The sequence below is a fragment of the Electrona antarctica genome, assembly GCF_951216825.1.
Source record: "Electrona antarctica genome assembly, chromosome: 2".
NCBI lineage: Eukaryota > Metazoa > Chordata > Actinopteri > Myctophiformes > Myctophidae > Electrona > Electrona antarctica.
In genome coordinates, this window is record NC_136807.1 from 1,203,340 (window position 1) to 1,229,573 (window position 26,234).

The 26,234-nt window shown below is 50.1% G+C and overlaps 1 protein-coding gene across 1 annotated transcript in view; it reads left to right on the forward strand.

Annotated features, from left to right (window-relative positions):
• The window catches only part of LOC306916697 (collagen alpha-1(XX) chain-like), a 115,572-nt gene that overhangs the window by 32,851 nt on the left and 56,487 nt on the right, over positions 1-26,234 (forward strand). Inside the window, exons 5-10 of the mRNA XM_079494706.1 lie at positions 2,253-2,477; positions 4,572-4,763; positions 6,698-6,865; positions 9,909-10,028; positions 10,808-10,972; positions 25,208-25,366. Of these exons, the coding sequence (XP_079350832.1) occupies positions 2,253-2,477; positions 4,572-4,763; positions 6,698-6,865; positions 9,909-10,028; positions 10,808-10,972; positions 25,208-25,366 (1,029 nt within the window). The remainder of the gene's footprint in view (positions 1-2,252; positions 2,478-4,571; positions 4,764-6,697; positions 6,866-9,908; positions 10,029-10,807; positions 10,973-25,207; positions 25,367-26,234) is intronic.

A 26,234-nucleotide genomic window follows, 5' to 3' on the forward strand; every position in this document is an offset into this window, starting at 1 on the left:
GGTGTCACCTCACACAGTACAGGCCCTACATAAAGACCAGCTAATGGTGTCACCTCACACAGTACAGGCCCTACATTAAGACCAGCTAATGGTGTCACCTCACACAGTACAGGCCCTACATAAAGACCAGCTAATGGTGTCACCTCACATCTCACACAGGGCCTACATTAAGACCAGCTAATGGTGTCACCTCACACAGTACAGGCCCTACATAAAGACCAGCTAATGGTGTCACCTCACATCTCACACAGGGCCTACATTAAGACCAGCTAATGGTGTCACCTCACACAGTACAGGCCCTACATACAGACCAGCTAATGGTGTCACCTCACACAGTACAGGCCCTACAATAAGACCAGCTAATGGTGTCACCTCACACAGTACAGGCCCTACATAAAGACCAGCTAATGGTGTCACCTCACATCTCACACAGGGCCTACATAAAGACCAGCTAATGGTGTCACCTCACACAGTACAGGCCCTACATAAAGACCAGCTAATGGTGTCACCTCACACAGTACAGGCCCTACATAAAGACCAGCTAATGGTGTCACCTCACACAGGGCCTACATAAAGACCAGCTAATGGTGTCACCTCACACAGGGCCTACATAAAGACCAGCTAATGGTGTCACCTCACACAGGGCCTACATTAAGACAAGCTAATGGTGTCACCTCACACAGGGCCTACATTTTGGGCGGGAACCCCTTTTGGTGTTTTAAGCATTATGTTATACTTTAGCTATTGAAAAATAGCAGATTTACTATTTTTGAAAAATCGTGAAAATGTGGCGCAAATCTTTGAATATATATATTCTTTCACAGCGAAAATTTTTAACTCATCTTTGCTTCTTTGAGGTCCCTGGAACAGCATATTTTCAGATGGGGGTCGGCGGCCACATTTATATAATTGTTGCGGTCCTTGACGTGAAATAGTTTGAGAACCACTGATATAGAAACATAGGTTTTTCAGAAAACTGTCAGGATTTAGAAGACATTTTTTAAATGTTGACGTCAGGTCTAAATGGGTTAATATAAAGACCAGCTAATCGCACGGCATCACGCAGAGCAAAATGGGATAAAATGCACGACGACACATTACATTTTTGGCTTGATGATTTATATACATTTCCTGAATGCATTATTTTCGAGGGCCGCTAGCCCCTCCAACGTCTGGCTTTTGAAATTACGTCGTATAAGCAGCCTAGTCTATGGACTTTTAATGTTTGTTTGGGTAGAGCACTTTTAACAAACAGAGTGGCAGCCAAAGTCTATGGACTTGTTTACAGCGGTAAACGCCATGTGACGTCATGTGGGTCGATAGAAATAGATCTTGTGACTGGTTTTGTTTTACACAATAATAACACACTGCATTCATGTCTCGTAACGTATAGTGTTTTACATAATAATAGCACACTGTATTCATGTCTCGTAGTGGCAGTAAATCTGCAATGAATGAAAGTGCCCTATATATCAAAGTCAAAGTCACACACGTTACCGCAGTGAAATTTGTTCTCCTCATTTGACCCATCTCTTGGAGCGGTGAGCCGCAGCGTGCGCCGCGCTCGGGAATCATTAGTAGATTCGACCCCCCAATCCAACCCATTGATGCTGAGTGTCAAGCAGGGAGGCATTGGATCCCATTTTTTTTTTTGGTATGACCCGGCTGGGGATCGAACCCCGACCTCCCAGTTTCAGGGTGGACACTCTAACCACAAGGCCACTGAGCTGGTTTATTTGGTATATGTGTCAGGCTTCTAAAAGTCAGCCACCCCTTACTTAATACAAGCGCTATTACTGAGGGCCGCTAGCCCCAGTGTGCACAACCTTTGTCCGGACCCGAGTGGAATAGTAAGAGAGTGGCGACACGCTTTGATCTTGCCGCAAAGCTATATTGGAACTATATATATATTTGGAACTATAGCCTATGGGCTATATAACCAAACATTTGGAACTATCCCATTGAGATAGAATGAGCACTTCCGCATTCCATTGTTACTATGGGAGTCAACGCTAGTGTCGTCACTCTCAGTCACTCTCATACTATTCCACTCGGGTCCGGACCTAACACAAATATTAAATGCCATTGACAATAGAAAGGCCTGTTTTGAGTGTTTGCGTAAGCAGTTCAAACCACAAACATTAAAAGCTGGACATAATAGGATGTGATTGGCCCGGAATGAGATGATGTATGATGATAAGATGGCGCCCCCCCTCACTTCACACGGGTGTGATTCTTTCCATCCTCTTCAGTCGAGGGTCTGCGCGAGGAGGAGCTGATCCGCAGCGGCGGCCGCGAGCATCGCAACAAGAAGGTGTTGCCGGGCGGATCCTCATCGTCAGGAGGGTCAGGAGACATGGACGACGTGACCGAAGCTCTGCTGGGCCTTCCTACTGTTCTCTACCAGGACCCCACCCCCGCCATGACCCCCACAACTACACCTGCTACTACTACTACTACTGCTGCTGCTGCTACAGGTAGGCAATAGCCAGCTGGCTTTTCTGTGTCACATTACAGCTTTTAACCACTTTAAACCATTATTTTAAACTGTTGGAAAAATAGCAGATCTACAAGCTCATAGCGTGGCACAAATCTTTGGATATATATTTGTTCACAGCGCACGTTTTTAACTCAAATATTAGCTTCTGGGGGGAGGGGGGGGGGGGGGGGGGGGGTGTCCCTGGAACAACATATTTTCAGATGGGGGTCCGCGGCCAAATACAGATAATTCTGTGGGTCCTTGACGTGAAATAGTTTGAGAACCACTGACATAGAAACATGAGGGTTTTTCAGCAAACCTTTTAGATTTAGAAAGACCTTTTGTAGGTCTTAATGGATTAACAGCTGTTTTTCATCATCTTATCTTCTCCATTTAGTCGTTGCCAACTCCCCACTCACTCCCCAATCTGGGAACCGCTCGTTGGAAATGTCAGCTGCTGAACTGAATCTGTCTTGAGAGGTTACCCACCCGTTGGCGCTGCCAACGTCCTCTGTTGGTATGAGGAGGGTGTAGACATTCCTCCTCCTCTACTAATACTCGTAGCTCGTAGCGCGGCACCGAGTGCCGCGCTACGAGCTTGTAGATAGAAAATGTGGCTCAAATCTTTGAATATATTCTTTCAACAATTTTAACTCAAATCTTTGCTTCTGAGGGGTTCCTGGAACTACATGTTTTCAGATGGGGGTCGGCGGCCAAATACAGATAATTCTGGGGGTCCTTGACATGAAATATTGAGCACCATACAGAAACATAGGTATTTCAGAAAACTGTCATGATTTAGAAGACATTTTTGAAATTTCGACGTCAGGCCTAAATGGATTAAACGTTGTCAACCTTTCTGTAATGAAGGATTCTTTGTGCAGGCTCTACCTTTTTAAACGGAAGCCTCCTTAGTGCAGCACGGTACCCACCAGTCCATTCCTAAACGGAAGCCTCCTTAGTGCAGCACGGTACCCACCAGTCCATTCCTGACGTTTCCTTTGAAGACACCTTTTTCCTTTTGTCATGAAGGAAGCAGCATACCAGTCATGGCATAATTGTATACGTGTGTGTGTGTGTGTGTGTGTGTGTGTGTGTGTGTGTGTGTGTGTGTGTGTGTGTGTGTGTGTGTGTGTGTGTGTGTGTGTGTAAATGGTAAATGGTAAATGGTGCATTTATATAGCGCCTTTATCCAAGGCGCTTTACATAGATTGTGCATTACATTCACCCATTCACACACACATTCATACACCGATTGCGGCGGAAGCCATGCAAGGTACCAACCAGCACATCGGGAGCAATTTGGGGTTCAGTGTCTTGCCCAAGGACACTTCGACATGTAGACAGGAGGAGCCGGGATTCGAACCGCCGACCCATGGATCATTGGACGACCTGCTCTACCTCCTGAGCCACAGTCGCCCGTGTGTGTGTGTGTGTGTGTGTGTGTGTGTGTGTAATACACATTTTAACAACTCAACTAGCTCCAACACATCCCCATGGTGGGCTAAAGATGGTATTTCTGTGTGTTATCTGTCATTATCACCTTGTATGAGGGTGACGGCACACGCACACATACACACACACACGCATGCATGCACGCGCGCACACACACACACACACACACACACACACACACACACACACACACACACACACACACACACACACACACACGGGGTGTCATGACTCGTGCAGCCATCTCAAGTAAAGGGGGCACAAGAATGGGGTGTGACTGCATCCAGGCTTCCAGACCACGTTGCTTGCTGAAATTATTCGGCGAGTGATGCCATCGCACGACAAAGGGAAGTATTTACTGGTCCACCGGAGGAGGGGAAATACATGTTCGGCACTCATCGAGCATGCTCGCTTCACCAACCAAGTGTAAAATGACTTATACTGGATCTCTTGTCCACTAGTCACCTTGTAACATTTCAGTCTAGTTTTTATTTGACAACGAAATTGTCAGTATATTAATTCTTAGTTTTAGTCATCATAGCTTAGTTTTCATTTAGTTTCCATTTAGTTTAGACGAACATTTTTTGTCATAGTATTAGTCAACGAAACCAACACGCAGACCTGTCTCTGTTTGCAGAACCCGCTGTGCCGCCGACAGTATCCGCCGTCCGTCCGCCGGACGGTCCCACGGAGAAGCCCCAGAAGGACAAGAGGAAGAGGAAGAAGGAGAAGGACATGAGAGGACGCAGCAAGGCGGACAACAGCCAGGACGAACAGAGGACCACGCAGGACAAGCCCAGGAAGACCCTCCCCACTCAGCCCGTCACAGGTAACCCTCTGCCCTCAAAGCCAAAGTCACACACGTTTGCTGCAGTGAAATTTGTTCTCCGCATTTGACCCATCTCTTGGAGCGGTGAGCTGCAGCCAAGGAGCGGTGAGCTGCAGCCAAGGAGCAGTGAGCTGCAGCCGTGCCGCACTCGGGAATCATTTGATTAGTTGATTTGACCCCCCCAATCCAACCCTTTGATGCTGAGTGCCAAGCAGGGACTGACCCCCCAATCCAACCCTTTGATGCTGAGTGCCAAGCAGGGAGGCATTGGGTCCCAGTTTTACAGTCTTTGGTATGAACCGGCCGGGGATCGAACCCCCGACCTCCCAGTTTCAGTGCGGACAGTCTAACCACAAGGCCACTGACTGACCCTCTGCAGTGCACAAACCAGCTTGTGGGATTACAAACGCACGATGAAACCTTTAAGTTTTAATTTAATTTAACTCTGAGTGTCTACTATGGAACCAAATGGACCGTTACGGGTCTATCAGAGTTACAAATGGATACATTAACTATTGTATTGTGTACTTTTTGACTGTGTTTCGCACGACTGCGACTTGGACAGTGAATTGGATAAAAGCCCTCCAGTCATTTTGCTGCAATTTTTAGACAATTAAGTATGACACACTCAAGTCAAGAAAACACCCTGAATGACAGTCCCAATTTCTACACAAAATTAGCAGCCACGAGCCAACTGTCCAGTTTGACAAACGTTTGACAAACCACTCGGATGAATTAAAGCAAATTAATCAATCGGGCCTTTAATTAAGGAATTAATAATAATAATTGTGAACCAAAGACAAAAGAAACAGATGGCGTTAATAAGGTCTGCTGTTAATCCCAGTGAGGTTAAAGACACAGTCACTGTCTGTATCTTTATGTGTTGCACCTGGGATTCTTGTACTGTACTGTACTGTACTGTACTGTACTGTACTGTACTGTACTGTACTGTACTGTACTGTACTGTACTGTACTGTACTGTACTGTACTGTACTGTGTGAGACCAGATGTATCAATATTTGGAGATCATCAACCAAGAGACAACCCCTGCTTGGTCAGGGTCCAGGGGAGATGGGTGTGCTCAGTACTTTAATCCGTCCTTCAAGCAAGAAGACAGAACGTAAAGGAAAGCTATAGTTTCCGGACATCTGGTCATCACTCATCAGTGATGGCGGATACATCGAAAATAGCAGATCTATAAGCCCTCAAAGCACCGCACTATGTGGCGTTGGCGAGCTGGTAGATCTGCTGACTTTGGAAGTAGGAATTAGGCATAAGTGTTGGTTTGAGACGTGATGACAGTGTTTGGAGAAGAGAAGGGAAGGAAGGGAGGGAGGGGGGGAAGGGAGGGGGGGAGGGAGGGGTGGGGGGGAGGGAAGGAGGGAGGGAAGGAGGGAGGGAGGGAGGGACAGGTAAAGGAAAGGATGATCACAGAGCCCTGATACACCTGCAGGGCACATGTGTTCTCTTTCTACACACACACACACACGCACGCACGCACGCACACACACACACACACACACACACACACACACACACACACACACACACACACACACACACACACACACACGGACACGCACACACACACGCACGCACACGTGCGTGTATAATGTGTACTTGTGTGCACATAAAACTTTTTTGTGTTACAGTTACAGAGGCACACGCCCTCGATCTGTTTCTTGTTTTACAGCTATATATATAAAAGTATTACATTCATGTTATACGAGCTCATATACCATGCAGTGTCGTATATTCTTATTGACTGCATATATAATAGCATGTACAGGACAGCTATATTATACAGTTTTATAGGCCTACCAGCTCCACTGATGATCACACTCGCATGTACACAGTGGTGGAAAGGAGCGATTTTAAATATTTAAAAAATAATAATATATATTTCTGTGTGTGGTGAACCGTGTCATTGCCAGGCGGCTCCACTAGGAGGCCGTTCGAGTGCGACAGCGACGCGGCGGCCGACGTGGTGCTGCTGGTGGACGGCTCCTGGAGCATCGGGCGCACCAACTTCAGGCGCGTGCGTGACTTCCTGGAGGGCCTGGTCACCCCCTTCCACATCGGACCCGGTCACATCCAGTTCGGTGAGTCAGTCACCCCCTTCCACATCGGACCCGGTCACATCCAGTTTGGTGAGTCAGTCACCCACTTCCACATCGGACCCGGTCACATCCAGTTCGGTGAGTCACCCCCTTCCACATCGGACCCGGTCACATCCAGTTTGGTGAGTCACCCCCTTCCACATCGGACCCGGTCACATCCAGTTTGGTGAGTCACCCCCTTCCACATCGGACCCGGTCACATCCAGTTTGGTGAGTCACCCCCTTCCACATCGGACCCGGTCACATCCAGTTTGGTGAGTCACCCCCTTCCACATCGGACCCGGTCACATCCAGTTCGGTGAGTCACCCCCTTCCACATCGGACCCGGTCACATCCAGTTTGGTGAGTCACCCCCTTCCACATCGGACCCGGTCACATCCAGTTTGGTGAGTCAGTCACCCACTTCCACATCGGACCCGGTCACATCCAGTTTGGTGAGTCAGTCACCCCCTTCCACATCGGACCCAGTCACATCCAGTTTGGTGAGTCAGTCACCCCCTTCCACATCGGACCCGGTCACATCCAGTTCGGTGAGTCACCCCCTTCCACATCGGACCCGGTCACATCCAGTTTGGTGAGTCAGTCACCCCCTTCCACATCGGACCCGGTCACATCCAGTTTGGTGAGTCAGTCACCCCCTTCCACATCGGACCCGGTCACATCCAGTTCGGTGAGTCACCCCCTTCCACATCGGACCCAGTCACATCCAGTTTGGTGAGTCAGTCACCCCCTTCCACATCGGACCCGGTCACATCCAGTTTGGTGAGTCAGTCACCCCCTTCCACATCGGACCCGGTCACATCCAGTTCGGTGAGTCACCCCCTTCCACATCGGACCCGGTCACATCCAGTTTGGTGAGTCAGTCACCCCCTTCCACATCGGACCCGGTCACATCCAGTTCGGTGAGTCACCCCCTTCCACATCGGACCCGGTCACATCCAGTTCGGTGAGTCACCCCCTTCCACATCGGACCCGGTCACATCCAGTTTGGTGAGTCAGTCACCCCCTTCCACATCGGACCCGGTCACATCCAGTTCGGTGAGTCACCCCCTTCCACATCGGACCCGGTCACATCCAGTTTGGTGAGTCAATCACCCCCTTCCACATCGGACCCGGTCACATCCAGTTTGGTGAGTCAGTCACCCCCTTCCACATCGGACCCGGTCACATCCAGTTTGGTGAGTCACCCCCTTCCACATCGGACCCGGTCACATCCAGTTCGGTGAGTCAGTCACCCCCTTCCACATCGGACCCGGTCACATCCAGTTTGGTGAGTCAGTCACCCCCTTCCACATCGGACCCGGTCACATCCAGTTCGGTGAGTCACCCCCTTCCACATCGGACCCGGTCACATCCAGTTTGGTGAGTCAGTCACCCCCTTCCACATCGGACCCGGTCACATCCAGTTTGGTGAGTCAGTCACCCCCTTCCACATCGGACCCGGTCACATCCAGTTTGGTGAGTCAGTCACCCCCTTCCACATCGGACCCGGTCACATCCAGTTTGGTGAGTCAGTCACCCCCTTCCACATCGGACCCGGTCACATCCAGTTTGGTGAGTCAGTCACCCCCTTCCACATCGGACCCGGTCACATCCAGTTTGGTGAGTCAGTCACCCCCTTCCACATCGGACCCGGTCACATCCAGTTTGGTGAGTCAGTCACCCCCTTCCACATCGGACCCAGTTTCAGATACAATTGACGGGTGAAATCTCGATGCATCGTTCGCGGAGTGCTTGCATCGGTAAAATCCATGGTTGCACCGTTTTTTTTCATGTTGTATTTCACCCTATTCTGTGTTTCTGAGGCGAGTTGAACGCACCATCAGAAAAGGAAGAAAAAAGGTATCTCGCAGCGCGCTGCAGTGCAGTGAACAGAAGCTACCGTAGGACGGTGCAGAGTAGACACGTTGAGACAACAAACAGACTAAAGAGCACCCGCGACTAACAGAAGTGAGCCCCACGCATTAAACAAGAGAAGCACCACCTTTAGCTTTATAAAATCGCAGTCCGAGGAGCTTTGTCCGTCGATCAGTTGACTTTTCACTGTAGCGCTGAGCGCTGGTAATGATCCACACTCCACAGCTGTTCTTGCTGATTCTCCGACGCAAATTAATCTGCGTTGCGATCATCAAACGCCGCCACAGCTGGTTGTACTGCTTGCGTTTAAAGTCGTTTTCAACCGTTTCACAACTTTCCACTGTGCAGCTTTCACCTGCTGTTCTCTGGGAAAGAAGCCTCATTTATATTCTGCAGCACGACGGTGTCGCACGCCTAAAATTGCAGATCCACAAGCTCACAGCGGGGCGTGGATGAGACGCGTTGTGAGCTTGTAGATCTGCATCTGCTATGTATTTAAAACGTTAATAATACATGCAGGCCAGGGTCTTCAATGTTTTTTCAGGTCAAGCCAAGGACCCCTTACCTGAGAGTGAGAGATAGATCAAGCAGGGACCCCCCCACTATACATAGGCTATTATATTATAAAACTGTGTTGCAGATTAAACTAGACATAGTTGACAGCACCACCAGTGTGACCTGTAAATTATTTTATTATTTGTTTCTTTTCTATTTATATGTTAGTAACATTAATTGATGAACGATAGGCTATTACATTTTAATCTCTTGAACCCTCAATCCTGTCATTACAGTGGCTGCTCATGTCATTTCCATCTCTCTCTCTCTCTGTTGCGTTATATTTGCCATAAAGTGTGTGTGTGTGTGTGTGTGTGTGTGTGTGTGTGTGTGTGTGTGTGTGTGTGTGTGTGTGTGTGTGTGTGTGTGTGTGTGTGTGTGTGTGTGTGTGTGCGTGCGTGCGTGCGTGCGTGCGTGCGTGCGTGCGTGCGTGCGTGCGTGCGTGCGTGCGTGCGTGCGTGCGTGCGTGCGTGCGTGCGTGCGTGCGTGCGTGCGTGCGTGCGTGCGTGCGTGCGTGCGTGCGTGCGTGCGTGCGTGCGTGCGTGCGTGCGTGCGTGCGTGCGTGCGTGCGTGCGTGCGTGCGTGTGTGTGTGTGTGTGCGTGTGGGTCCCAGCCTTGACTCAGTACAGTGGAGACCCGCGTACAGAATGGCAGCTCAACAACTTCACCACCAAAGAGCAGCTCCTAGAGGCAGTTCGGAACTTCAGATACAAGGGAGGGAACACCTTCACAGGTCAATATACCTTTGTTCATGCAAACATTCTGTTGTCTGCTACTCTCATCTGTGTGTCTGTGTGTGTGCGTGCGTGCGTGCGTGCGTGCGTGCGTGCGTGCGTGCGTGCGTGCGTGCGTGCGTGCGTGTTTGACGCCATACTATGCGTTACCCGCATTTTAATCAAATATTCTACGCTGCCGAGATAGTTTTATTACCTCTAGATCATACGCTGAAGTATTTGGGCTTTTGGTCTTAAAATGGTCCGTTATTATGATCCACACCAGCGGCCATCTTGCTACGCCAAATGATCCGCCTCCAGAGGCGGTTGTAGTAGAGACAAAACCCCTGTTCACTTGCATTGAACTCAATTTCCCAGAAGCCCTAGCAGCCCAGCGCATGGGTTGATTTCCGCTTTCGTCATCATAACATGATCGTCTATCCACCAGCTCCGCGGCAGAGACGGAGTTTCTTTTTAATTATTAAAATACAGCGATTTAGACACGAAATGTCGGGTATATCGTATTAAGCAGGGCATATAGTTTGGTGCGTGCGTGCGTGCGTGCGTGCGTGCGTGCGTGCGTGCGTGCGTGCGTCACTTGTGTGTGTGTATACATATTTCTGCACATTGCAAGGCGATTGTTTGAGTTCTAAATACATTTGTACAAAACGAGCATGTACTATATAGTATATTGCACAATGCACATACAACTGTGTGTGTGTGTGCATGTGTGCATGTGTGCATGTGTGCGTGCGTGCCGTGTGTGCGTGCGTTGCGTGTGTGCGTGTGTGTCTTGCAGGCCAGGCGCTGATCCATGTCATGGAGGAGAACATGAGGGCGGAGTCAGGGGCGCGGTCCGACACCCCTCTCTTCCTGGTTCTCCTGACGGACGGGAAGTCTCAGGACGACGCCGTGGCCGCCGCCCAGCGGCTGAAGAACGCCGGCGTGGAGATCATGGCTGTAGGTGAGACAGAGAGGAGGGAGGGGGGGGGTGGGGGATGGAGGGAGGCACCGAGTGCCGCGCTACGAACTCTTAGATCTGCTATTTTTTTAAATTGTGAAAAATGTGCCTCAAATCTCTGAATATATATTGTTACAGAGTGAACGTTTTTGCTTCTGGGGCGGTCCCTGGAACAACTTATTTTCAGATTGGGGTCGGCGGCTTATTAGCCTACATATAATTTTTGGGGTCCTTGACATGAAATCTTGAGCACCTCTGATATAGAAACATGAGGTATTTCAGAAAACTGTCATGATTTATTTATTTATTTTGATGTCAGGTCTAAATGGGTTAATTGATTAATTAGATTAATTTTGATGAATTCATTACTATTGCCCTCAAAATAGAAGAGAAGTTTCATAACACACATCTTTGGATTTTGTATTAATCTGTTCTCAAATCTTCTATTAAGTACGTCTAGATGTGCTGTCATGCACATTTCAGTACAGCCTAAGAGCTTTATTTCAACCAATTGCCTGTAGTTTAAAATGTTTGAGAACCACTGTGCTAGAGACCCCTGCTGGTTAGTCGGGGTGCCTGCAGTCTGTTCTGCAGACTTTGATAACAATATATCCAGTAACAAGAAGATATGGTTGCTGTTGGGAGGAAACCTCCTAACTCCATTTTTGAGTTTTATTTTTTATTTTTATTATAATTGTTTTGCATACATCAGTGCTATTGAACACCTTTTCTTTTACGTCTGTGTGTTGTTTCGGAAATATTGAACCAGTAGTAAAAAAAACGCTTCGGACAAAACCTCTTAACTCCATTTCGACCTGACAATAGATTCTACAGTCTTCTAAAGCAGGGGTTCTCAACGTTTTTGGCCGGGGACCCCCGAAAATGCTTTGGCAACGTCTCGGGACCCCCGCCCCGCCCCCTCCCGACCCCCAATATAAATTGACTGCTACAATAACCTTAAACCATTTTGGGCGGGAACCCCTTTTGGTGTTTTAAGCATTGTTATAATTTAGCTATTGAAAAATAGCAGATCTACAAGCTCATAGCGCGCCACCGAGTGGCGCGCTACGAGCTTGTAGGTCTGCTATTTTTGAAAAATCGTGAAAATAAAATTTAAAAACAATATATATATTTTTTTTTTTGAAAATAATTTGGGGACCCCCCAAAATAATTTGGCGACCCCCCGAGGGGTCGCGATCCACGGGTTGAGAACCCCTGTTCTAAAGCAGAACATTTCTGAAAAACCTATCTTTCTATGTCAGATTTGCCATCTTCAGCTCTGAGGTCACAGTTCTCCGCCAGGTTGTTTTTGGCCTCCCTTGTTTCCTCTTTCCAGGTGGGGTCCATCTTAGGGCTACTTTAGGAATGCTGTTCTGATCCATTCGAAGGACATGTCCGAGCCATCTGAGCCGTCTGTGTTTGATTTCCATTACCACATTGTTAAAAAGGTTATCTTTGAAAAACAAAGAAAAGGTCCCGCCACACTGTCAGACACTTGCCAAAATGTTGCTCTTTATTGGGTCGACGTTTCGGTCGATTAGACCTTCATCAGGACAGACAATGTACCACATTGTAACAGTTTGTCTTTAGTTTAGTTTATTATAATAAGGAGAAGATTTGACTAGAAGACGAAGAGAAGGTGAAATGTTTCTCATTCAGGGGAACCTCTCTGGTGGTTTGGGTTTGAATGATGAGCTACCTGAAGTGATGAAGTATTACAACAAGTCTGAAGATGACCTATAAGGACAGAGGCCCGTGGGCTGAGTCCTATAGATGACCTATAAGGACAGAGGCCCGTGGGCTGAGTCCTATAGATGACCTATAAGGACAGAGGCCCGTGGGCTGAGTCCTATAGATGACCTATAAGGACAGAGGCCCGTGGGCTGAGTCCTATAGATGACCTATAAGGACAGAGGCCCGTGGGCTGAGTCCTATAGATGACCTATAAGGACAGAGGCCCGTGGGCTGAGTCCTATAGATGACCTATAAGGACAGAGGCCCGTGGGCTGAGTCCTATAGATGACCTATAAGGACAGAGGCCCGTGGGCTGAGTCCTATAGATGACCTATAAGGACAGAGGCCCGTGGGCTGAATCCTATAGATGACCTATAAGGACAGAGGCCCGTGGGCTGAATCCTATAGATGACCTATAAGGACAGAGGCCCGTGGGCTGAGTCCTATAGATGACCTATAAGGACAGAGGCCCGTGGGCTGAGTCCTATAGATGACCTATAAGGACAGAGGCCCGTGGGCTGAGTCCTATAGATGACCTATAAGGACAGAGGCCCGTGGGCTGAGTCCTATAGATGACCTATAAGGACAGAGGCCCGTGGGCTGAGTCCTATAGATGACCTATAAGGACAGAGGCCCGTGGGCTGAGTCCTATAGATGACCTATAAGGACAGAGGCCCGTGGGCTGAGTCCTATAGATGACCTATAAGGACAGAGGCCCGTGGGCTGAGTCCTATAGATGACCTATAAGGACAGAGGCCCGTGGGCTGAGTCCTATAGATGACCTATAAGGACAGAGGCCCGTGGGCTGAGTCCTATAGATGACCTATAAGGACAGAGGCCCGTGGGCTGAGTCCTATAGATGACCTATAAGGACAGAGGCCCGTGGGCTGAGTCCTATAGATGACCTATAAGGACAGAGGCCCGTGGGCTGAGTCCTATAGATGACCTATAAGGACAGAGGCCCGTGGGCTGAGTCCTATAGATGACCTATAAGGACAGAGGCCCGTGGGCTGAGTCCTATAGATGACCTATAAGGACAGAGGCCCGTGGGCTGAGTCCTATAGATGACCTATAAGGACAGAGGCCCGTGGGCTGAGTCCTATAGATGACCTATAAGGACAGAGGCCCGTGGGCTGAATCCTATAGATGACCTATAAGGACAGAGGCCCGTGGGCTGAGTCCTATAGATGACCTATAAGGACAGAGGCCCGTGGGCTGAGTCCTATAGATGACCTATAAGGACAGAGGCCCGTGGGCTGAGTCCTATAGATGACCTATAAGGACAGAGGCCCGTGGGCTGAGTCCTATAGATGACCTATAAGGACAGAGGCCCGTGGGCTGAGTCCTATAGATGACCTATAAGGACAGAGGCCCGTGGGCTGAGTCCTATAGATGACCTATAAGGACAGAGGCCCGTGGGCTGAGTCCTATAGATGACCTATAAGGACAGAGGCCCGTGGGCTGAGTCCTATAGATGACCTATAAGGACAGAGGCCCGTGGGCTGAGTCCTATAGATGACCTATAAGGACAGAGGCCCGTGGGCTGAGTCCTATAGATGACCTATAAGGACAGAGGCCCGTGGGCTGAATCCTATAGATGACCTATAAGGACAGAGGCCCGTGGGCTGAGTCCTATAGATGACCTATAAGGACAGAGGCCCGTGGGCTGAATCCTATAGATGACCTATAAGGACAGAGGCCCGTGGGCTGAATCCTATAGATGACCTATAAGGACAGAGGCCCGTGGGCTGAGTCCTATAGATGACCTATAAGGACAGAGGCCCGTGGGCTGAGTCCTATAGATGACCTATAAGGACAGAGGCCCGTGGGCTGAGTCCTATAGATGACCTATAAGGACAGAGGCCCGTGGGCTGAATCCTATAGATGACCTATAAGGACAGAGGCCCGTGGGCTGAGTCCTATAGATGACCTATAAGGACAGAGGCCTGTGGGCTGAGTCCTATAGATGACCTATAAGGACAGAGGCCCGTGGGCTGAATCCTATAGATGACCTATAAGGACAGAGGCCTGTGGGCTGAGTCCTATAGATGACCTATAAGGACAGAGGCCCCGTGGGCTGAATGATGACCTATAAGGACAGAGGCCCGTGGGCTGAGTCCTATAGATGACCTATAAGGACAGAGGCCCGTGGGCTGAATCCTATAGATGACCTATAAGGACAGAGGCCCGTGGGCTGAATCCTATAGATGACCTATAAGGACAGAGGCCCGTGGGCTGAGTCCTATAGATGACCTATAAGGACAGAGGCCCGTGGGCTGAGTCCTATAGATGACCTATAAGGACAGAGGCCCGTGGGCTGAATCCTATAGATGACCTATAAGGACAGAGGCCCGTGGGCTGAGTCCTATAGATGACCTATAAGGACAGAGGCCCGTGGGCTGAATCCTATAGATGACCTATAAGGACAGAGGCCCGTGGGCTGAATCCTATAGATGACCTATAAGGACAGAGGCCCGTGGGCTGAATCCTATAGATGACCTATAAGGACAGAGGCCCGTGGGCTGAATCAGATGACCTATAAGGACAGAGGCCCGTGGGCTGAATCCTATAGATGACCTATAAGGACAGAGGCCCGTGGGCTGAATCCTATAGATGACCTATAAGGACAGAGGCCCGTGGGCTGAGTCCTATAGATGACCTATAAGGACAGAGGCCTGTGGGCTGAGTCCTATAGATGACCTATAAGGACAGAGGCCCGTGGGCTGAGTCCTATAGATGACCTATAAGGACAGAGGCCCGTGGGCTGAATCAGATGACCTATAAGGACAGAGGCCCGTGGGCTGAATCAGATGACCTATAAGGACAGAGGCCTGTGGGCTGAATCAGATGACCTATAAGGACAGAGGCCCGTGGGCTGAATGATGACCTATAAGGACAGAGGCCCGTGGGCTGAATCCTATAGATGACCTATAAGGACAGAGGCCCGTGGGCTGAATCCTATAGATGACCTATAAGGACAGAGGCCCGTGGGCTGAGTCCTATAGATGACCTATAAGGACAGAGGCCCGTGGGCTGAGTCCTATAGATGACCTATAAGGACAGAGGCCCGTGGGCTGAATCCTATAGATGACCTATAAGGACAGAGGCCCGTGGGCTGAGTCCTATAGATGACCTATAAGGACAGAGGCCCGTGGGCTGAGTCCTATAGATGACCTATAAGGACAGAGGCCCGTGGGCTGAGTCCTATAGATGACCTATAAGGACAGAGGCCCGTGGGCTGAGTCCTATAGATGACCTATAAGGACAGAGGCCCGTGGGCTGAATGATGACCTATAAGGACAGAGGCCCGTGGGCTGAGTCCTATAGATGACCTATAAGGACAGAGGCCCGTGGGCTGAATCCTATAGATGACCTATAAGGACAGAGGCCTGTGGGCTGAGTCCTATAGATGACCTATAAGGACAGAGGCCTGTGGGCTGAATCCTATAGATGACCTATAAGGACAGAGGCCCGTGGGCTGAGTCCTATAGATGACCTATAAGGACAGAGGCCCGTGGGCTGAGTCCTATAGATGACCTATAAGGACAGAGGCCCGTGGGCTGAATCCTATAGATGACCTATAAGGACAGAGGCCCGTGGGCTGAATCCTATAGATGACCTATAAGGACAGAGGCCCGTGGGCTGAATCCTATAGATGACCTATAAGGACAGAGGCCTGTGGGCTGAATCCTATAGATGACCTATAAGGACAGAGGCCCGTGGGCTGAGTCCTATAGATGACCTATAAGGACAGAGGCCCGTGGGCTGAGTCCTATAGATGACCTATAAGGACAGAGGCCCGTGGGCTGAGTCCTATAGATGACCTATAAGGACAGAGGCCTGTGGGCTGAATGATGACCTATAAGGACAGAGGCCCGTGGGCTGAGTCCTATAGATGACCTATAAGGACAGAGGCCCGTGGGCTGAATCCTATAGATGACCTATAAGGACAGAGGCCCGTGGGCTGAGTCCTATAGATGACCTATAAGGACAGAGGCCTGTGGGCTGAGTCCTATAGATGACCTATAAGGACAGAGGCCCGTGGGCTGAGTCCTATAGATGACCTATAAGGACAGAGGCCCGTGGGCTGAGTCCTATAGATGACCTATAAGGACAGAGGCCCGTGGGCTGAGTCCTATAGATGACCTATAAGGACAGAGGCCTGTGGGCTGAGTCCTATAGATGACCTATAAGGACAGAGGCCCGTGGGCTGAATCCTATAGATGACCTATAAGGACAGAGGCCCGTGGGCTGAGTCCTATAGATGACCTATAAGGACAGAGGCCCGTGGGCTGAATCCTATAGATGACCTATAAGGACAGAGGCCCGTGGGCTGAGTCCTATAGATGACCTATAAGGACAGAGGCCTGTGGGCTGAATCCTATAGATGACCTATAAGGACAGAGGCCCGTGGGCTGAATCCTATAGATGACCTATAAGGACAGAGGCCCGTGGGCTGAGTCCTATAGATGACCTATAAGGACAGAGGCCCGTGGGCTGAATCCTATAGATGACCTATAAGGACAGAGGCCCGTGGGCTGAGTCCTATAGATGACCTATAAGGACAGAGGCCCGTGGGCTGAATCCTATAGATGACCTATAAGGACAGAGGCCCGTGGGCTGAATGATGACCTATAAGGACAGAGGCCCGTGGGCTGAGTCCTATAGATGACCTATAAGGACAGAGGCCCGTGGGCTGAGTCCTATAGATGACCTATAAGGACAGAGGCCCGTGGGCTGAGTCCTATAGATGACCTATAAGGACAGAGGCCTGTGGGCTGAGTCCTATAGATGACCTATAAGGACAGAGGCCCGTGGGCTGAGTCCTATAGATGACCTATAAGGACAGAGGCCCGTGGGCTGAGTCCTATAGATGACCTATAAGGACAGAGGCCCGTGGGCTGAGTCCTATAGATGACCTATAAGGACAGAGGCCCGTGGGCTGAGTCCTATAGATGACCTATAAGGACAGAGGCCCGTGGGCTGAGTCCTATAGATGACCTATAAGGACAGAGGCCCGTGGGCTGAGTCCTATAGATGACCTATAAGGACAGAGGCCCGTGGGCTGAGTCCTATAGATGACCTATAAGGACAGAGGCCCGTGGGCTGAATCCTATAGATGACCTATAAGGACAGAGGCCCGTGGGCTGAGTCCTATAGATGACCTATAAGGACAGAGGCCCGTGGGCTGAATCCTATAGATGACCTATAAGGACAGAGGCCCGTGGGCTGAATCCTATAGATGACCTATAAGGACAGAGGCCCGTGGGCTGAATCCTATAGATGACCTATAAGGACAGAGGCCCGTGGGCTGAGTCCTATAGATGACCTATAAGGACAGAGGCCCGTGGGCTGAGTCCTATAGATGACCTATAAGGACAGAGGCCCGTGGGCTGAGTCCTATAGATGACCTATAAGGACAGAGGCCCGTGGGCTGAGTCCTATAGATGACCTATAAGGACAGAGGCCCGTGGGCTGAGTCCTATAGATGACCTATAAGGACAGAGGCCCGTGGGCTGAGTCCTATAGATGACCTATAAGGACAGAGGCCCGTGGGCTGAGTCCTATAGATGACCTATAAGGACAGAGGCCCGTGGGCTGAGTCCTATAGATGACCTATAAGGACAGAGGCCCGTGGGCTGAATGATGACCTATAAGGACAGAGGCCCGTGGGCTGAATCCTATAGATGACCTATAAGGACAGAGGCCCGTGGGCTGAGTCCTATAGATGACCTATAAGGACAGAGGCCCGTGGGCTGAGTCCTATAGATGACCTATAAGGACAGAGGCCCGTGGGCTGAGTCCTATAGATGACCTATAAGGACAGAGGCCCGTGGGCTGAGTCCTATAGATGACCTATAAGGACAGAGGCCCGTGGGCTGAGTCCTATAGATGACCTATAAGGACAGAGGCCCGTGGGCTGAGTCCTATAGATGACCTATAAGGACAGAGGCCCGTGGGCTGAGTCCTATAGATGACCTATAAGGACAGAGGCCCGTGGGCTGAGTCCTATAGATGACCTATAAGGACAGAGGCCCGTGGGCTGAATGATGACCTATAAGGACAGAGGCCCGTGGGCTGAGTCCTATAGATGACCTATAAGGACAGAGGCCCGTGGGCTGAGTCCTATAGATGACCTATAAGGACAGAGGCCCGTGGGCTGAGTCCTATAGATGACCTATAAGGACAGAGGCCCGTGGGCTGAATCCTATAGATGACCTATAAGGACAGAGGCCCGTGGGCTGAATCCTATAGATGACCTATAAGGACAGAGGCCCGTGGGCTGAGTCCTATAGATGACCTATAAGGACAGAGGCCCGTGGGCTGAATCCTATAGATGACCTATAAGGACAGAGGCCCGTGGGCTGAGTCCTATAGATGACCTATAAGGACAGAGGCCCGTGGGCTGAGTCCTATAGATGACCTATAAGGACAGAGGCCCGTGGGCTGAGTCCTATAGATGACCTATAAGGACAGAGGCCCGTGGGCTGAGTCCTATAGATGACCTATAAGGACAGAGGCCCGTGGGCTGAGTCCTATAGATGACCTATAAGGACAGAGGCCCGTGGGCTGAGTCCTATAGATGACCTATAAGGACAGAGGCCCGTGGGCTGAGTCCTATAGATGACCTATAAGGACAGAGGCCCGTGGGCTGAGTCCTATAGATGACCTATAAGGACAGAGGCCCGTGGGCTGAGTCCTATAGATGACCTATAAGGACAGAGGCCCGTGGGCTGAGTCCTATAGATGACCTATAAGGACAGAGGCCCGTGGGCTGAATCCTATAGATGACCTATAAGGACAGAGGCCCGTGGGCTGAGTCCTATAGATGACCTATAAGGTCAGAGGCCCGTGGGCTGAGTCCTATAGATGACCTATAAGGACAGAGGCCCGTGGGCTGAGTCCTATAGATGACCTATAAGGACAGAGGCCCGTGGGCTGAGTCCTATAGATGACCTATAAGGACAGAGGCCCGTGGGCTGAATCCTATAGATGACCTATAAGGACAGAGGCCCGTGGGCTGAGTCCTATAGATGACCTATAAGGACAGAGGCCCGTGGGCTGAGTCCTATAGATGACCTATAAGGACAGAGGCCCGTGGGCTGAGTCCTATAGATGACCTATAAGGACAGAGGCCCGTGGGCTGAGTCCTATAGATGACCTATAAGGACAGAGGCCCGTGGGCTGAATGATGACCTATAAGGACAGAGGCCCGTGGGCTGAGTCCTATAGATGACCTATAAGGACAGAGGCCCGTGGGCTGAATCCTATAGATGACCTATAAGGACAGAGGCCCGTGGGCTGAGTCCTATAGATGACCTATAAGGACAGAGGCCCGTGGGCTGAGTCCTATAGATGACCTATAAGGACAGAGGCCCGTGGGCTGAGTCCTATAGATGACCTATAAGGACAGAGGCCCGTGGGCTGAATGATGACCTATAAGGACAGAGGCCCGTGGGCTGAGTCCTATAGATGACCTATAAGGACAGAGGCCCGTGGGCTGAATCCTATAGATGACCTATAAGGACAGAGGCCCGTGGGCTGAGTCCTATAGATGACCTATAAGGACAGAGGCCCGTGGGCTGAGTCCTATAGATGACCTATAAGGACAGAGGCCCGTGGGCTGAGTCCTATAGATGACCTATAAGGACAGAGGCCCGTGGGCTGAGTCCTATAGATGACCTATAAGGACAGAGGCCCGTGGGCTGAATCCTATAGATGACCTATAAGGACAGAGGCCCGTGGGCTGAATCCTATAGATGACCTATAAGGACAGAGGCCCGTGGGCTGAGTCCTATAGATGACCTATAAGGACAGAGGCCCGTGGGCTGAGTCCTATAGATGACCTATAAGGACAGAGGCCCGTGGGCTGAGTCCTATAGATGACCTATAAGGACAGAGGCCCGTGGGCTGAATCCTATAGATGACCTATAAGGACAGAGGCCCGTGGGCTGAATCCTAGATGACCTATAAGGACAGAGGCCCGTGGGCTGAGTCCTATAGATGACCTATAAGGACAGAGGCCCGTGGGCTGAGTCCTATAGATGACCTATAAGGACAGAGGCCCGTGGGCTGAGTCCTATAGATGACCTATAAGGACAGAGGCCCGTGGGCTGAATCCTATAGATGACCTATAAGGACAGAGGCCCGTGGGCTGAATCCTATAGATGACCTATAAGGACAGAGGCCCGTGGGCTGAATCCTATAGATGACCTATAAGGACAGAGGCCCGTGGGCTGAGTCCTATAGATGACCTATAAGGACAGAGGCCTGTGGGCTGAATGATGACCTATAAGGACAGAGGCCCGTGGGCTGAATGATGACCTATAAGGACAGAGGCCCGTGGGCTGAATGATGACCTATAAGGACAGAGGCCCGTGGGCTGAATGATGACCTATAAGGACAGAGGCCCGTGGGCTGAATGATGACCTATAAGGACAGAGGCCCGTGGGCTGAGTCCTATAGATGACCTATAAGGACAGAGGCCCGTGGGCTGAATCCTATAGATGACCTATAAGGACAGAGACCCGTGGGCTGAGTCCTATAGATGACCTATAAGGACAGAGGCCCGTGGGCTGAGTCCTATAGATGACCTATAAGGACAGAGGCCCGTGGGCTGAATCCTATAGATGACCTATAAGGACAGAGGCCCGTGGGCTGAATGATGACCTATAAGGACAGAGGCCCGTGGGCTGAGTCCTATAGATGACCTATAAGGACAGAGGCCCGTGGGCTGAGTCCTATAGATGACCTATAAGGACAGAGGCCCGTGGGCTGAGTCCTATAGATGACCTATAAGGACAGAGGCCTGTGGGCTGAATCCTAGATGACCTATAAGGACAGAGGCCCGTGGGCTGAGTCCTATAGATGACCTATAAGGACAGAGGCCCGTGGGCTGAGTCCTATAGATGACCTATAAGGACAGAGGCCCGTGGGCTGAGTCCTATAGATGACCTATAAGGACAGAGGCCCGTGGGCTGAGTCCTATAGATGACCTATAAGGACAGAGGCCCGTGGGCTGAGTCCTATAGATGACCTATAAGGACAGAGGCCCGTGGGCTGAATCCTATAGATGACCTATAAGGACAGAGGCCCGTGGGCTGAGTCCTATAGATGACCTATAAGGACAGAGGCCCGTGGGCTGAGTCCTATAGATGACCTATAAGGACAGAGGCCCGTGGGCTGAGTCCTATAGATGACCTATAAGGACAGAGGCCCGTGGGCTGAGTCCTATAGATGACCTATAAGGACAGAGGCCCGTGGGCTGAATGATGACCTATAAGGACAGAGGCCCGTGGGCTGAGTCCTATAGATGACCTATAAGGACAGAGGCCCGTGGGCTGAATCCTATAGATGACCTATAAGGACAGAGGCCCGTGGGCTGAGTCCTATAGATGACCTATAAGGACAGAGGCCCGTGGGCTGAGTCCTATAGATGACCTATAAGGACAGAGGCCCGTGGGCTGAGTCCTATAGATGACCTATAAGGACAGAGGCCCGTGGGCTGAATGATGACCTATAAGGACAGAGGCCCGTGGGCTGAGTCCTATAGATGACCTATAAGGACAGAGGCCCGTGGGCTGAATCCTATAGATGACCTATAAGGACAGAGGCCCGTGGGCTGAGTCCTATAGATGACCTATAAGGACAGAGGCCCGTGGGCTGAGTCCTATAGATGACCTATAAGGACAGAGGCCCGTGGGCTGAGTCCTATAGATGACCTATAAGGACAGAGGCCCGTGGGCTGAGTCCTATAGATGACCTATAAGGACAGAGGCCCGTGGGCTGAATCCTATAGATGACCTATAAGGACAGAGGCCCGTGGGCTGAATCCTATAGATGACCTATAAGGACAGAGGCCCGTGGGCTGAGTCCTATAGATGACCTATAAGGACAGAGGCCCGTGGGCTGAGTCCTATAGATGACCTATAAGGACAGAGGCCCGTGGGCTGAGTCCTATAGATGACCTATAAGGACAGAGGCCCGTGGGCTGAATCCTATAGATGACCTATAAGGACAGAGGCCCGTGGGCTGAATCCTAGATGACCTATAAGGACAGAGGCCCGTGGGCTGAGTCCTATAGATGACCTATAAGGACAGAGGCCCGTGGGCTGAGTCCTATAGATGACCTATAAGGACAGAGGCCCGTGGGCTGAGTCCTATAGATGACCTATAAGGACAGAGGCCCGTGGGCTGAATCCTATAGATGACCTATAAGGACAGAGGCCCGTGGGCTGAATCCTATAGATGACCTATAAGGACAGAGGCCCGTGGGCTGAATCCTATAGATGACCTATAAGGACAGAGGCCCGTGGGCTGAGTCCTATAGATGACCTATAAGGACAGAGGCCTGTGGGCTGAATGATGACCTATAAGGACAGAGGCCCGTGGGCTGAATGATGACCTATAAGGACAGAGGCCCGTGGGCTGAATGATGACCTATAAGGACAGAGGCCCGTGGGCTGAATGATGACCTATAAGGACAGAGGCCCGTGGGCTGAGTCCTATAGATGACCTATAAGGACAGAGGCCCGTGGGCTGAATCCTATAGATGACCTATAAGGACAGAGACCCGTGGGCTGAGTCCTATAGATGACCTATAAGGACAGAGGCCCGTGGGCTGAGTCCTATAGATGACCTATAAGGACAGAGGCCCGTGGGCTGAATCCTATAGATGACCTATAAGGACAGAGGCCCGTGGGCTGAATGATGACCTATAAGGACAGAGGCCCGTGGGCTGAGTCCTATAGATGACCTATAAGGACAGAGGCCCGTGGGCTGAGTCCTATAGATGACCTATAAGGACAGAGGCCCGTGGGCTGAGTCCTATAGATGACCTATAAGGACAGAGGCCTGTGGGCTGAATCCTAGATGACCTATAAGGACAGAGGCCCGTGGGCTGAGTCCTATAGATGACCTATAAGGACAGAGGCCTGTGGGCTGAGTCCTAATGATGACCTATAAGGACAGAGGCCCGTGGGCTGAGTCCTATAGATGACCTATAAGGACAGAGGCCCGTGGGCTGAGTCCTATAGATGACCTATAAGGACAGAGGCCCGTGGGCTGAGTCCTATAGATGACCTATAAGGACAGAGACCCGTGGGCTGAGTCCTATAGATGACCTATAAGGACAGAGGCCCGTGGGCTGAGTCCTATAGATGACCTATAAGGACAGAGGCCCGTGGGCTGAGTCCTATAGATGACCTATAAGGACAGAGGCCTGTGGGCTGAGTCCTATAGATGACCTATAAGGACAGAGGCCCGTGGGCTGAGTCCTATAGATGACCTATAAGGACAGAGGCCTGTGGGCTGAGTCCTATAGATGACCTATAAGGACAGAGGCCCGTGGGCTGAGTCCTATAGATGACCTATAAGGACAGAGGCCCGTGGGCTGAATCCTATAGATGACCTATAAGGACAGAGGCCCGTGGGCTGAATGATGACCTATAAGGACAGAGGCCCGTGGGCTGAGTCCTATAGATGACCTATAAGGACAGAGGCCCGTGGGCTGAGTCCTATAGATGACCTATAAGGACAGAGGCCCGTGGGCTGAGTCCTATAGATGACCTATAAGGACAGAGGCCCGTGGGCTGAGTCCTATAGATGACCTATAAGGACAGAGGCCCGTGGGCTGAGTCCTATAGATGACCTATAAGGACAGAGGCCCGTGGGCTGAATCCTATAGATGACCTATAAGGACAGAGGCCCGTGGGCTGAATCCTATAGATGACCTATAAGGACAGAGGCCCGTGGGCTGAATCCTAATGAAAACGAATTCCTAGCAGAGACGAATATCGACAGGACCGTCATCGCTCTGAGACGTCCACTTCCTTGGTTCCAAAGGGAATAATCAAAAGAATCATTGACGGCGTCTATATTACGCAACATGCGCTGTTTACGAGGAAATATGTGGCCAAATTTGACTGAGGGACTGCCAATGGATTTTTTTGAATATTCGTTTTTTTCATGTCATGTGAAAGCAGGGAATCACATACACACACGTTTATATTACTCCTAAACATATTATCAGAAGGGGGGGCGGAGGCATATTACATATAGTTTTTGGGGGTCCTTGACATGAAATATTGAGCACCTCTGAAACAGGTATTTCAGAAAACTGTCAGGATTTAGAAGACATTTTTTAAATGTCGACGTCAGGCCTAAATGGGTTAAAACACCAAAAGGGGTTCCCGTCCTGAATGGGTTTTAACCCATTTTGGGTGGGAACCCCTTTTGGTGTTAGCATTATGTTACGCTTTAGCTATTCAAAAATAGCAGATCTACAAGCTCATAGCACGCCACCGAGTGGCGCGCTATGAGCTTGTAGATCTGCTATTTTGGAAAAATCGAAGAACGACTGACATAGAAACATAGCTTTTTCAGAAAACTGTCAGGATGTAGAAGACATTTTTTAGAATCTGATCTCAGGTCAAAATGGGTTAATAACACGTTAGTATGAACATGTGTTAAAATGATGAATTCATCCTCTGTTTGTCACTACAGGCGTGAAGAACGCCGACGAGGCCGAGTTGAGGCAGGTGGCGTCGGAGCCTCTGGACCTCAACGTGTACAACGTCAACGACTTCCCCCTGCTCAGCAAGCTGGTGGCGCGCCTCGTCCACATCCTCTGTGGGAAGATCCAGGACCGCAGCATCGCCAAACGTAAGAACAGTATCTATCATCTGGTACGACAGAGAGAACTCCCATTCATTTTTGAGGGGCCCTAGCCCCTTCTATATTCAGCTATAGTGTCGATTTGTGTCCTAACACAAACATTAAATGCCAGTGACATGGACGTAAATGGAGAATTTACGTCATATGTAGACGAGCAAATCGGCTATTTTGTTAAATTCCCATTGACAATGAATGGAGAATTTACGTCATATGCAGCGACGGCTCCAGAAAATTGTGACTGTGGGTGCTATGGGGGGGCTGGCTATTTAGAGGGGGGGCTAATGAATCTTGGTTTACATAGAAGTCAGTCAATTGGGCTTGTTTTGAGGGGGGGCTTAGGGGGGGCTAAGCGTCCACCAGAGGGGGCTAAAGACCCCCTTTGCCGTCCCTGGAGCCGTCCCTGGTCATATGTGTCTGAGCAAATAGACATGATACGTCATGAGTCGACTCATGATGTACGATGATACGCAGCTTTTGTCCTCACACGTCTCAATATTTGCCATTGACAAAGGAAGGAGAAATTTGATCAAACAAATGACGGAAATTTGTGGCAACACAAACATTAAATGCTGTTGACAATGAAGGGAAACCTTACGTCATATTGTAGAGCAAATTGGCTAACCAATCACATAAAGTCAGTTGTTCAGGGGATGATGTATAATGATGTATAATGATAAGAGCGCCCTCACTTCACTTCACACGGATGTGACTTTTTTATTTTCTTACTGAGGTGAACATTAGGATATGTGAACGGGAGAGACAGTGTAGGTAAGATACTGTGGGAGGGAGAAGTGAAGATTTGGGGAGGGGGTTGAAAACCAGATGTGTTGTGGATCAGCTCAAGGGGTTTGAGACA